At 40.9% G+C, this 14,757-nt stretch overlaps 1 protein-coding gene across 1 annotated transcript; it reads right to left on the bottom strand.

The window, feature by feature from the left end:
• Window positions 1-619: 619 nt before the first annotated feature.
• Window positions 620-14,532, bottom strand: ADGRG4 (adhesion G protein-coupled receptor G4). The gene is made up of 13 exons (XM_054289807.1): window positions 14,415-14,532; window positions 13,161-13,326; window positions 12,888-13,037; window positions 11,950-12,072; window positions 10,137-10,182; window positions 9,204-9,307; window positions 7,754-7,875; window positions 6,858-7,126; window positions 5,586-5,679; window positions 4,239-4,528; window positions 3,560-3,661; window positions 2,017-2,175; window positions 620-1,347 (listed from the first exon to the last, which is right to left on the bottom strand). The coding sequence occupies exons 1-13, from the start codon at window positions 14,486-14,488 to the stop codon at window positions 1,223-1,225; spliced, it is 1,824 nt and encodes a 607-aa protein (XP_054145782.1). The 5' UTR covers window positions 14,489-14,532; the 3' UTR covers window positions 620-1,222.
• Between the last annotated feature and the right edge of the window lie 225 nt (window positions 14,533-14,757).

The raw sequence follows: 14,757 nt of genomic DNA on the forward strand, positions 1-14,757 counted from the left end.
CCATTTTCTCCATATAGGAACTGAAGGGCATCTGTCTGATTTCAAGTAGATTGGCTGTAGGTACTGTACCTTAAAATATTAACCTTTTTCCACTAATTGCTATGTGGGAGTTATTCACTGACTGAAAGAACCTTTTGTATTTTGTATCATACATACCAGTTCTAAGACATCACTTCATTATATTATTTTACTCCTCTATCATGGGTACAGCTTAGTGTTCCACTATATTAACAATCATTTAAGAATCTTTAATTGAGTGATACAGAGAAAGGCATTCAAAACAGAAACTAGGACTCGGCTGAGCAGGCAAATTACCAGTTTGAACACATTTGCTGAAAGAAACCCTCTCCTCAGCAGACGAGGAAAGTTAAGTCTCTCTTGTGATATCATGAAATGGAGTTTACAACCGGCAGTATCAAAGTAAAGCGACACTAAAGGGAAAACATCCTTATTTCCAGCTCTAATGATAGTAGGGGTTTATCTGCTATTGTTCTGTTTGGGTTTAGTTCTGGAGTTTTTTCAGGAGAGGTAATCTGAAGCCTATATCATACATATGGACACCCCTTGAAGGTGGGAATTTCAGTTTTTATTGTTTCCACATTCCATTTGAAAATACTGGGCAATATTTTCAAACATTTCAGATGTAGACATGTGTCTACGTCTCTTTAGGAATCAAAGGTGAAGTCACCCATGACAGTATGTGTGAAAATAACATACAACTGAGAGGAACATCTTGGAAATCTGCATCCAATTTCTTCAAGTATAAGTTGGTCCAAGTCCATTTCAGAAAAGTAAGGAAAGATACTGGTCGATATCCATGCCTGGGACAGTCAACCAACAGTTTCAAAAATGTCACTTGTAACTCAGTATTACAGGTATTGAATTCTGAGATAAGTATCAGATGAAGATGGAAACAGAGGGCTATTGGGACAGTGGAAAGGCAGAAAAAAAGGAGGACGAACTATGAATGCGGCTCACGACAAGGACTGTTTCAATTTTCTGTTTAATATGAGGACTAATCTGGGAAACACAGTGGGACCAAGTCCTCTTGTGGTCACTGCTACTCCTAAAGAAGCCTAAAGCTGAGTCATGGGATGTTTAGCTCTATAATTGTGTCCAGAGTGATAACTGTACATTAGATGTAATTCCTTAGAACTATGTTTGTTTCTACAAATCTCAAAAGGAACCACCATTAGATAAGCAGAGGAAAACAAATTCATTATCAGTGTAAAAATCCTACTTTCTGTGGATAGTGCAACCCTGTATCCATGGATAGTATTCTTCGTGAAAAAGGATGGTAGGTCTCATCATCTGGAGATACAGCACTGAGGTTGCAATGGTTTTCAGCTGTGGGAAAGAATTTGGAATATTTTTGCATTATAATAACTTGGTTTAATGTGTTCAGAAAGAACTTGCCTATGAAGTTTTAATATCCTTGGGGAAATAATAGAAATCAGCATTTTTTTCAGAAAACAATTAGGAATGTTTGGTGCTATTCCTTTTTCAGAATACAGCCCCTGCAACAATTTCTCTATCTTTGAAGGCAAAGCCATTCTGCTGGGATTCTACTGGTTTAAAAAGGCTCACAACATGACCTGTTTAGCTTTCTGTAATCCCCAAGATCTTTGCTCTTTTGGGAATGCAACTCCAGTTAGAGAGCACCATAGTCTATCTCAAGACAACGGTGCTCCCCAACTGGGAATAGGTCCCATGTGAGTGTCAGCCAGCTGGCAGAGGGTAGAATATTCCTTAGGTGCCTGAGGTGGCAGCTGAGCAGGGAGTTCCTGTCCTTTTGTGGAAGAGCCATCCCAGCATTTTAAGAGCTTTCTTATTTTCCCTAGTACAGCAAAAGCCATCTGTACTGGTGCCATTAATCCCCAAACGGAAGCCTGGCATAGATAAAGCAGTGTAAAGTTTCCTTTTTCTTTCCATTAGTTAGGATTTGACTGTCACCATATGGAGTTTATTGTGGTACATATCCATTATAGTCTATGCAGTGTATGCAGTTTTGCTTACCAATCTTAAAATTTGCATCTGGAGAAGTCATGGGAAGCAAATCTGCATTGAAAGTTGAACTTGTTCCAATAGGATGTAGACTCCACAAAGCCTGGGATGGTGATCTGTGGTTTAAATGCTTTGGTGAAGATCCAGCAGTTGCACCTGACCCACTCCAGTCTGAAATCAGAGAGTGGGAGGTACAGAGATAAAATTATGTACACGTGCCACATCTCAAAGTACCAGAGAGCAGAAAGGAGAATGGTCTGTGCTTGCTTTCTGTGACATCCTTATTCCTGCCTAGTGGCTGGGGGTCTCTGTGCCACACAGTGCACAATTCCCGATTTAATTTTTACATTAGCTCCATTACGCTTGTGCAGGTGAGGTTATACACTAGCATTTCCGTCTTCTATTTCCCCTTGAGGACCCAGTCTAGGAGTACTAATTTGATAAGGTCACACAGGAGGAGGCAGGAGTCACACGAAGTGTAGGAATCGCAGCCTTATCCTTATTGCATCACACAACACTGAGCTGGCTCCTGCTAAAGGGGGAACAGTCTGGTTGCTACTGAGGGCACTTGTGCTGAATTCTCCCTCTGCAAATGGAAAGCTGCCTCTTCCTCAGCAGCACAAGGTGCATGGGATGCTGGTCACAAGACACAGGTATTAAAACAGGATTTTTAGTCTGGTTTCCTGAAAACCAACTAGTTAAGCTTCTCCTTCGTTATACCCATTCATACCATCATTTAATTTTGATAGACACACAGAGTTATTAAATTCTTCCCCATTTCAGTAAAAAAATCAACATCATTGGAGTAGACCAGAAGAATAAGCCCATGCTATCTCCTTGCTGAGCTAGCAAATAAAAGAATGTTAGAATAATTTAGATTGGAAGGGAACATTGGAGGTCTTTGCTTCAACCTCCTGCCCAGAGTTGGATCAAGTGGGTCTGGCATCTGTCCAACTAAATTATGACTCTCCCGCACCATCTCTCTGGGCCACTGCCACCCAACTAGCGAAAAAAGAGAGTTTATTTATAAATAATGTGAATTTCCATCACTTGTGGCTTGGGTCCATTGCCTCTTGTCTTCTTGCTCTGGACCTCTGAAATTCCATCTCTTTTCTGTAACTGCCCCTCAGATAGCCAAAGACAGCAAGACATCTCCCTTCTTCCCAGCCTGAGCAAATTCAGCGACTGCACATAAAAATTGGCAACTTGTATGCCCAATATTCTGCATAAATTTCAGAATCTCAGCTATATGAAGACTGGAAAGCCACCAAAAATATGGCTCACATAAGGGAGCACTGAATGGCATGTGAGAACAGAATTAAGAGACCGAGCTGAAATACGTTTTGGAAATCTGCAGTTTTCACTGCATGCTGTCACCCTGTCATCATATCACAAGCAGTTAATGCAAGAGGATAAAGACCTATTAAAGAACAGTTATCCAATGCAATGCAGAAGGGCTGTTGAGAGGAGCCTTATTTCTTAATGCAGAACAAATGTGACACCAGTAGCAGACGAAGATTTATGAGTCAACTGAACAAATCCCTTCAGTGCTTACCAGAATAACTACTCAGACCAAATCTTCCCCAGCAGAAGTGTACTCGGCACTGCTTCACTACTTCATCCTTCATTAGGCAGTGAAACACAAAGATAAAGAACCCTAAAGAAGAATGGAGAACACGCATGAAAACTCGTGAATCTCTCCTATCTGTTGCCCCTTTTCTAAACTTCTGTCATGCCACTGATATCAATGTGTTCTGTGTGGGCAAAGTGTTCCTGGCCCAACATCAGGATCTTTAAGATCTCTTCTAACCCAAGCCACGCTACTATTTCATAATCATGTTGGCCAAGAGTTGCACTGACTTCTTCGTGCACATGAAGGTAATAGGAAGAGTTTTCTGCAGATTTGGTTTAAGAATAATCTGCAACTTGATTCTATCGGCCGTTTTTATGGCCAGATGAAAAGGATCATGCCAGTTCCTGACAAGGCACATTTATCAGGACCTGTGTTTCCAAGGCATGAATTTATATCTTTAGTAGTCTACATATCACAGCAACTTATCTAAACACTGTCATCCCACTGTAACAGAACTTTCCTTTTAAAATAGCTAAAGCCTCCAATACAAAAGCAATATCAGTTCTCCTCTTCCCCCATGCTTGACATGATATTACAGATGTATTGTTATTTCACATTCCTAAACCCTTGTGTTTATAGCACTACTCCATTCTGAAATTACCTTGCAAGGTGTTAAAAATGCTGAAGAGATACAAAAAAAATATCCTCACTGCTCCCCAGGCAAAAAAGGCAAAGCCCCACGTTAACCCCAAAAGAAACATCAGGCTGAAAGCACTTTTGAGGTCTTGGAGAGCACCCCGTTTCCAGAATCTGGATGTCTTTTGTGTCCTCGTTTTCACAGAGTGGATTTGAAGGAGAACAGTGATGAACATAGCTGTATTCATCAAAAATAGTAAGAAGAAATAGGCCACAACAGAGATGTAGAACACAGTGTTGTCCTGGATCCAGCAACTGCAAGAAAGGGAGGTAAGTATTCAATAAGAAGTTTTGTGAGGGGGAAATTCGGGAAGCTGGTTCCCCAAATAAGCATTCTGTATGGTTATCCAATGCCTAGTTAGGGGCATTCCCTTGCACTTGTTATTTTCCCCCAGTGAGGACATTCATAGAATGCCTGCACTTGTCTTTTTTTATGGATGTTACGGAAATTTGGTACCTCTAAGACATGGATATTTCTGCCAAATTCAGATAAACTTGATGATTGTTTCACAACCTAAAATCGTATAAACACAAAGACATGCTGCCTTAGGAAAACCAGGTTGAATATGACTTAACTAGGGGTCCTAATAATAGCATACCACTGCATAGCTTTTCCTTAGGCATAAATTAGTGAATTTTACTTCTTTTTTTCTTTGTGTCTTTTTTGTTAAAGATGGGGACCAACTTTCCCTCTGAGGTGTCACAGGTGTGTAGCCTCTCTGATGAGAGAAAACTCAAATACTGCAGGTAATCTTCACCAACAAGTGATTGTGCTAAACAAGAAGCAGGTGGAAAAATGAAAGCATTCTTTGCTACAAAAGCATTTTAAAAAAGGATGAAAGAAGGCAGTGTTTTCCCACTGGAAAAGGGAAGAGGTTGAGACTACTGAAGCAAAACTACTTGAAATTATGATGAGACAATGATGTGATTTGACATGTAAAAAAAACAAAAACCACAGAAGGAAATGTGCAAAATACTGGAACAATCATTGTGCCTTTAGATTTTTACCAGAAACCCAGAACATGCAGAAGCACATACAAATATCCCATTAGACTGCATTAATGCAATGAAAGAACAGAAACTAAAAATGGAGTTGACTGGCAGAAACCCTCGCTGTCCTCAAACCAAGTTCACCGATGTGAAAACTACTCCATGTAGTAGCCATGCATTCAAAATGTTCCTATGAACCAGAACCACTGAAAGGAGAGGGTAAAGATGAAAGAGCGGAGACAAAAGTGAGTTATTTCTGGTTATCCCTTGTATTTTTCAGATATTCTGGTGACCATCAAAAAGCTTCAAGTATTATACTTACAAATTGCTGTAAGGATGGCTCTTGGAGAGTGACCCATTGCCATAGAAGTCTTTATTTATAATGAGCACAAGAGTAATCACAATAGCTGGTATTCCTAATGTGGAAAGCAAAAGAAAAATAAATAGTTTGATTCAAAAGAAAAAATTAAGAGTATGGAAAGATGTCACATAATCTCTGAGATGTAATTACAGCAGACATGTGCATCTTTGGATCAAATTCTACCCCCAGAGCTCCTTGTGAAACAACTGTAATTAAATATGTAGCACAGCAGGTTTGATCTCCTTATTTATGCAAATTACAAATGAGTAGGCATAAAAATATCTGTGTTTGCAAAATGTTTCTGAGCCTTCAAACATCTCCAGAAGGGATCCAATCTGGTAAAATAAAACCAAATGATTATTACAAAAGCTGAGTGTCAAAGGATAAGCAGACCACAGCATTTTGTTTTAAGAGCTCATAGAGACACATGTTTCCCAGGCAGTGCTTTATCAGTCTTCCCTTTCACACATTTCCCAGATTTTTTTCAGTTCTGGCTTTTCTGTAGAGAACAGCTGCTGCCAACAGCACAATCAAGGATGGCTGCCCCTAAGAACAATTGTGTGGGACATCAGATCTGAGGATAGGGATGATAATATGCTGCACACTATTCAAGATCAAAAAAAAAAACCAACCCCTTAAAAAGATATCTAATGGTGGCCCAAATAATACAGCCCAAATTCTGCTCTATGTCAGTGCCTCTGGTAACACCTTTTCTAACAGGTGAACCAGAATTTGGGTTCTTTTTGGTACATTTCTCCCAAAACAGGTCTCTGATACTTGTCAAGGGAATTCCTTGGGAGAGCAATGAATGAAAGCCAAATCCACTCTGTGCATGGGAATTGGTTAGAGAATGCCAAAAATGGACACAAGGCTCAGAAAAGGAATTAAAATCACCTCTGATCATCCTCACACAGGGGTGAAGCCTGTGGGCAGCATTACTGCCACTCATGTGAGGTACTCTGATAAATCATCCTGTAAAGAGGAGTAAGAAAGCAGTGCCTCACACCCACTTTCAGTTGCATATGACTGTGCAGGGACCAACAAGCACTCTGCTAATGTCTCCCAGGACAGAAGAAATTTAAGCTGAACAGCCTAGGGGAAGAGATCCATCCTCACAGCGCAGGGTGTGCATCGCATTTCTGGGAGCTCAGTGTCTTCCCTTATTTCTGTAAAAATGCCCCAATCTTAGGGAAGCTGACAAGCACAGAAGTGGAGAGGAACTAATCTATTTACCCCAGCCAGCAATGCAGCATTTTAGGATGTACTTTGGGACATAAACATTGAAAACTTTGACAAGAGCCAAATAAAAGTGAACAGACTCCAGGCACATCCACGTGAATGCTGCAAGAAGGAAATAGTGGAGGAGCATGGCCATGGTGATGCAGAGGCCTGGCTGGTTGAACGAGGTCTGCCAGGAGTTGGTGAGGAAGACAACGTTCAGCATCAGCAGCGCAGCACAAAGGTTGAGCAGGATTTTTGAGGGGCTGTCTCTCCGCACCTTCCTAAAAGAAAGGGGAAAGTCCGGAAGATTATCACTGCATCATCCAATTTACAGACTATTTACTCCCTACAGGAGCATGTTTGCAGTCTAACCCTATGCACAGGAATATTCCAGATTCTTGATGTAATAACTCACCCATGTCCAGGGGTAAATTTTTGAAATGACAGGAATTTTTACTCTTTACAGACATTTTACTGGGAGAGCGGTGAGGCCCTGGCACAGGTTGCCCAGAGAAGCTGTGGCTGCTCTGTCCCTGGAAGTGTTCAAGGCCATGTTGGACGGGGCTTGGAGCAACGTGGTCTAGTGGAAAGCGTCCCTACCAATGGCAAGGTGCTGAAACTAGAGGACCTTTTAGTAATCCCTTCCAATCCAAAGCATTCAATGATTTTGTGAAATTTAGGAACATAAAAATTGCTGAACAGTAAAGATAGGTGCTTGTATTGAAGTAGAAGTATTCAAATCTCTCTAATTTTGCAGCAGACAGACATCAAAATAAAGCAATATTTATACTCTCAGTCTTCCCTTTTATGCATCACAGCATCAAATACTAGCAAACATTCTGATCATTGCTGCAAATTCCTTATTGCCAAAATATTACAATCAGTGTAAGAAAAAGGATCATACTTACTCAAGGGTTAGGTATGTCATGAGCGTTATTCCCAAAAAAAGTGAAGAAGCACCACATCCTGCATAGCTTATCAAAGTTAATATATGATCATGTGTGACATCTATTTCTGTCCGGGCCAAGTCCTGTGTTACAAGATAAAGAAACACAGTTGTTTGCCAAGACACATTTAGAAAATTCCTTTCACATAGTGAAATTACTGTTCTGCTTACTGCTACTTTTGGAGATTTTCCATTAATATATTTATGTGTTTTTTATCGTATAGTCCCACAGAATATTCAAACTAGTAAATGGCAAATTAGCCTGCAGTATTTAAAGTATCTGGCAATAAGTTGTGAAGCTAGAAAGGCTGTTCTTCAGAAACCACAAATTGAATATGGATTCCAAGATCTTACCAAAATTATTTCACCGGGAGCTCGCTTTGTAGGAGAAACTACTTTGTTTCAGTGGCAGCTGCCATGCTTGGGAACTGCACAAACCTGCTAAATGCCTTAGACCATGGTAGATCCTCCCTGTCCAGGAAGCGCCACTGCAAAATCAGACAGGAGGCTGGGCCCTGATTCTCCACAGCTGCTGCCAGGAGGAACACTGAGAGGATTTTGTTGTTCCCTGACACAGCTTCTCTTCTATTTTGACTAGTAACCTGCATCTCCAATGTCCCAGGGATGATGCTGCTGAAGACCTGTAGCTGTGCTGATTACCAAAGTCAAAGTGCAAGGTGTGATCTGAAAATCAGACTGAATTCTTCTTGCTTGAACAAAAATGTAAGCAAGTGTCTGGAATCGGAACCATCTCAATTCCTTTCTGTAAAGCCACAATTTTATTCCTAGGAGAGCTTTTGCCTCTGGAGCAGGGTCATGCTGACAGGGGAAGCATCCAAAGGCAAAGGTGGGGCCTCACCCCATCCTGTGGGCTATGTCCTACCAGGAATAGACAATTTAATCTACCTGATTTGCTTAGAACCTGCCTGTCTCTTTGCCTTTTGTGCAGCCCATTCTCAGGCAGTTGTCCCAGCTTTTGACATTTTGCTTTTAGAGGCAGTTTTCTCTATATTACAGAGAAATAAGAGGTGCTAGATAATAACATCTCCCATATTTATACTAAACTTCACTTTCTGATGGAGCATAGATAAAGCTTTCAAGAATGTGTAATGTCATTAGTTGTTGCTGGCAGTTAATAAATTTAACACAGTATTTCCAACACATATTAAGGTTGATTAAATTACACTGCAAAGTACAAACTACATCTGTAAAACAAAATTGCCTCAAAGCAGTTTAAAGGACTTTACACCATTAAATTATTATAACTGTTTTCTTTGTATTGCTGATTTTGGCAACATTGCAGATATCTAAGAGCTTGTATAGATATGAATCTCTCATCTCTTCTCCAAAGCTAGAGATGACTTTGTTTAGTACCACGGGACTTTCTGGGAGATGATTCATGGTGTACTCACCAGTAGGACTCCAAAATGGGTAAGATGGTTACAGAAACAGATTGTATAATTCATATCTGTATATTCCATTTCACACCCCGATGTATTCCAACCACCCAGTCCATCTGTGTAATAAAGAAAAAGGATTTTTAAGCAGAGTTAGTCATCCTCCATCATTTATAGCTCTGCAGCATGCAGGGTGTGTGAAGACAAGCTCAAGTTAGTACAGATTGCAGGGTCATTTAGCAGCACACAAGTGAGATTTCACACTGAAACACATCTTCTGTAGTTGCCTGAGAACCTCAAAATTTGGATGAAAGCTTTTAGTGGAATGAAGAAATATTTAAAGTCATTTACATATCTGCACACATAGAAAGAAGCTAAAGAACCTAGTGCTGGGGGAGATTGTGCGGGAGGATGTGGAAACAGAAGAAAAGAAACACACACAGGGCAGAGAGTTTGTTTAGGCAGCACTGAAACAGCCAGATCTTCCCTGGTAAGACCTAATGTTATGACCCTATTTTTGTGGTCTGCGTCACAAATTCAGAAGCTAAGATGCTGATCAAAAACAAGCAAATATTTTCTACTTCTAGTGATTGCAGAGGAAACCTCTCTCACGTGCTCCGAGTTAACCCAATTCACAGTTATCCCTCTCTGGTGACTGTCTTAGCCATTTTAAAGACCTAATCCCAGCAAAGCCCCTACTGTATTCCCTGAAGTCACGGTACGAGTTCATCTGATATTTCATTGAATTTCTGCCTTTTTCTTTAGCAAAGTCTTCTTATTTGTGCAGATGCAGCATTGCACACTGCCATACCCATGTCCGTGGGGATAACACTGAGTACCGAGGTGTTGATATCAACACAAAGCAGCAGCACACGCTCAGGTTTCAAGGTGCAATGTCAAGAAACCAAAGCCTCTGGGGACAGAGCCAGCTCGGCAAGTAACACTTACTGTTTTTCCCAAAGTCCCAAAAGACGCAGTGCACTGCTGCATTGCCCTGGAAACAGAAGAAAGGAGGATGTGACATTTCTTCAGGACATATGCACTCCGTCTGCAGTTGCAGATGGTGTATCTCACCTCGAATTGGGGTGTATAACCAAGGCACTTGGATTTGATTACCCCTGCACTGCTTGGCAGCAAAGCCCACTTATGTCTGCGATTATTTGTGTGCGGTGCTGCAGAGGGCGTCTGCGTGTGAGTGGAGACACCACGAGATACTGGGCAGCCAGACACTTGGGCTTGAGGAGCCAGCCAGGATATTGGCCATCTCACCCATGGCACTAAACCAGCAGAGCCCCACTTTTTGCCTTCCCCTTTACCAAGGGAAATCCTGCGAGTAAGTGATTTTCCCAGTTTTACCTGTATTTTTCAATACCTTGTAGTCTTTTAAGGACAGCAGCAAATCTGACAAATCGTTCACCTTAGACCACTTCCCGTGTCTAATCTTATTGGGTCCATGCGGTGCCTGAGATGTCACACCAAATTACTGGTGAAATTCAAAAGTTATGACTAAGACCTGCAATAACAACCTGAGATTTTATACATTTGAAAAAAAAACCTCTACAAGAAACCTTTACTTTAGAATTTCAGCAATTCCCCCTCTCGGAAATCAGTCAGGAAAGACAAGTGAGAACTGAACAGATGTAAATGGATATTCAATGCAATAATTTCTCTTGGAGACTCAGTTTGTTACTCATAATGCTGCAAATTTTTCCAAGGCACAGATTCATTTACTTTTACTATTATTATATCATTAATAAAGTTTAATAATGCACAGAGTTTACAGGAAGCCAGCCTAACAGATAAGCTGTTAAGATGTGTGATTTGTAGGCTGTCAAATATAATTAGGCACAGAGCCAAAGATGTAGGTTTGGATGATAACTCATTAAATATTTAATCAAGATAATTTTAAAAGGTCAAGGAAAAAAATCTGAAAGGTGCCAGATGGTCTGGTAGAGTAAAAATGACAGAAGAGAGGGGATATCTGGGTGAAATTTCTGGGTATATATTTGCCGGATGGAAAGAGCATTTTGCCACGAAAACAGCAATTAAAAGTCCTCATTAACTCAAACTCTAACCAAGTTCATCTTATTGAATGATTTTCTTCTGCCTTGGGTTTGTAATATACTCATATATTGAGTATATACATAAGTATATATATAAGGTGGAGGCTGGACCTTAAACATTGGCAGCACAAAAATTCTGAGGAATTCAATCAACAAGTTTGACCCATGCCCACTTAAAAATAGACTTTAACCTAAAGTCTGTTTAGACTTTAGACTAAGCTTAGACTTTAGGTTAAAGTCTAAACTTAAATTTAAAATAGACTTAAACAAAACAAAGAAATTTGATTTTTAAAACATCTTCGCAAGGTTTTGGGGTTTTTTTAAAGTTCCTCTCTTTTGATGACCTGACCTATTTCCCAAATTCAGATCAAGGATAAATCATTTCAGTCCAATCCAAGGCCCACTATTTTCTGGCAAATAAACTACTCTTTGAAAAAAAAATTGCCTAGATCAGAACAAGGAAACAATAAAAATGTCCCTTGTTGCTAAGTATGGATTTAGAGTGCAGACACAAGCATTAGTGACCTGCAAGGAATTATTAAACACTGAGATGTGTGTGGTCAGTCAATGCTTGGGTCCATGCATCATGGAGAGGTCAGGCAGCAAGGTGTTTTAAGTTTATTTGTCCTGTTCCAGTTTATTGAAAATGTGAAGTCAGCTTTGTCTAATGCCATCACTGAGAAATGAACACATCCTACCCTGTTCTGGTCTATGTGGTGGAGAGTGACAGTCACGGGCTCGTTAAGGTTCTGAATTGATGCATTTTCAATGCTGGCACTCACAACATAAGTGTTCAATCTCTCCATCGTTAAACTGTCATCCTGCAGGGGGAAAGCACACACATGCAAAATGAATCCAAGCTCTGGCCTGCCCTATTTTTTTTTTAACTGTATTCCTTGGATATGGTGATCAGCTAAACTCCATGGGATGACCGATGTAATTTAGCTACTTGCTACATCATTAAAACACGAGGTTAGCTGCAGCTCAGGGGCAGTGTCAACATGAAGTGGAACTGAGTTTCCGATGCACCAGCTGGATTGAGAAAGCTGTAATTGTTTCAGTACATTTAAGCACTTGGTTGTACATCACTAAGCTCATTAGACAGGAGACACAACTGTAAATGCTCCTTCGTTGTGCAAAGCATTGTTCGGTGCACTGTACGAGCCATCATTTCAAAGAAACGTCTCCCTTTCTAAGTTATACCCACCTGTCCTTAAGAAAAGTAAGTACTAGAATAGTCGTAAATCCTGCACATCCTGCTGCTATATTATTTTAATAGAGATATAAGGCTTGAAATTATTTTTGTGGTACTCGGCATACTCGGCATATGCTAAGCATCATCCTTATGATCAGACAAGGTTAGGGGGCATGTTCTTTTCCTGCAGTACAAGAAGACTAGAATAACATCAGTTGCAGAAAATGAAAAAAAGTCTGAGGTCTACAGGCACTTCTCAGAGCATCCTCACGTCAGAGAAGGTTTTGCTGCCCGAGTACATTTTGCCTGCACATGCCTCCATCAGTCTGATGCTAATATGCCCAGAACAGATGATGCTGCAATTGGGATTTCTTTTTGTAGGCACTGAGAACAGCTGAGCCCATTCCTGCTGTGTTAGGGTTTGCTGGGAGTCATAGTTACCAGAAAAAGTGAAGTAGTGCCAAAAAACTTGAACTGGATCTTTGAACGCTTGTCTGGGTCAGAGTACTCGATGCCTAGGAAGTTCTTCAGGGATTTTGGCAAAAACACAGAGGCCAAAACCTTTCTGAAAGGGTTTTCTTGTACACTGATCTGCAGGAGAAAGATGATATGCTCAGAGGTGCCACATGCTCAGGTCAAATTCAAACTGAGGCAAAAGAGTGGGAGAATTGTCTGGTTTAGTCAGTGGTCCCTGAGGTGATACTTGGCTCTCACCTTGAGATCCACACCTCTGTTGTAAGAGGCAATGCCAAAGGCCAGTCCTCCAAATAGGCCGGGATCTGGACGCAACACCAAGAGGGCCAAGGATGTGGTTATGACTGACATATTTCTCTCTGTGTGGGTAACCTTATAGCCCATTTCCTCAGTCATCTTCAGGATACTTCAACAAGAGCAACAGAAAGAAAAAAAAAAAAATAGAACTCTTGAAATCTAGTGCTGGTTTCATAATGCACACCCAAGAGACTAAGAGCCTTTGCTCTGATTTATGATCACTAGGAGCAACCACTGGAGCAGAATGGGTCCATTTTGGGGTAGATGGCAATTTGTCTGCACAGGCTCAGGTGATGGCAAGCAGTTGAGTTAGCATGATTCAGTGGCCTCTGGCAGGTGGAAGATACTCTCCCTGTGGGGACCACAGAACATGGTTCTGAGAAGACTTAAGTCAAAATCCACACCCAGTCAAAAACTGCACGTCATCTGGAAGGCAGTAACTTGTAAAATCTACTCATTGGATTTTTTCAATCATCTAATTGTACCAGGAGATGAAACACTGGAGCCGGAAGAATTTAGTCTGGTAGGAACCTCTGGAAGTCCATCCTCCAAATCCTCACCACCTCAGGCAGAATATGTTCTGAAGACAGAGCTATTGCTCAGGGGCTTGTCCAGCAAAGCTCTAACTGGGCAAACTTTGTGTCTTTGTATTTGTCCTTGCCAAGGCCAGCTGCACTGCTCAAACATTCCAAACCAGGCAGCCGAGTTCCCTTTAAGACCTTAGAGAAGAGAGGTGTTTTTAAAGCTAAGAACCTCAATCTTAGCATGTGTGAAAATTACATTATTGATGCAGCATCCTAAACACAGATTTTGAAGACTAACTTTTCATAGCTGTGTTTAAAAAGTCTTTATCAGCAAGGGTAGAGGGTGGAAGAGAGTTATGTCTCCAGGCTGACCTGCCCACAGCCCTCACTGCTGAGACACAAAATCCTTGTGACAGGAAATGACAGCTGGGCAGTCCCTGAGCTGCCTCCAGGCTGGGATGCCCATAGGGAACAGACTTCTGCAGAACTGGCTCTGCCAAAGGCATCTTGACAACACAATAACCAATTTCTGCTGGTAAAAACCTCAAATATGTTTAAGATTGAAGTACAGAAATTCCTAGCTCCAGTGATAATATTTCAATAGACTGAATAAATTATGCCATAATGCCATTTCAGCCTAGGGAGCCTCTTCTGAGCAAGTTATCTTACTCACCTATTGGTTATTTTTCTTAAGTTCTCATCTTCTATTTCTTGCAGCAGAATATAGTCTAGTATAGCCAATAACATTCTCTGCAAGTGTCACACTCACATCTGCAAGCTCTACAATATCGGAAATTTTACTTGCAATGATTTCTAGCTCTTCCGCATGCAGTGTCGCATCAGGTAAGAGGTATAAAATATGCTGTACAACATCTTGTGCATTTTCTGGAAAAAAAAAAGGAAGCGCACATGATTTATGTGGCATAGCTATCTGTCTGGCCATACAGCTACATGTCTCTCTCGAGTGCTCCTGATCTATTACAAGCTTATGTCCTAAGGATAAGTTAAAAAGGTCT

Source organism: Melozone crissalis, unplaced genomic scaffold (assembly GCF_028551555.1).
Source record: "Melozone crissalis strain CALT ecotype California unplaced genomic scaffold, PUWL_Pcris_2 ptg000068l_1, whole genome shotgun sequence".
Lineage (NCBI taxonomy): Eukaryota > Metazoa > Chordata > Aves > Passeriformes > Passerellidae > Melozone > Melozone crissalis.

Bases quoted from the DNA above. Each gene is read 5' to 3' on its own strand.
- ADGRG4 (XM_054289807.1), bottom strand. From the start codon at position 14,488: ATGTTATTGGCTATACTAGACTATATTCTGCTGCAAGAAATAGAAGAT. The intron at 12,073-12,887 runs GTAACTATGACT...TTCCCCCTGCAG, and splicing joins GCACTACTTCACTTTTTCTG to GATGACAGTTTAACGATGGA. The intron at 1,348-2,016 runs GTAAGCAAAACT...TCTTTCCCACAG, and splicing joins AGATGCAAATTTTAAGATTG to CTGAAAACCATTGCAACCTC.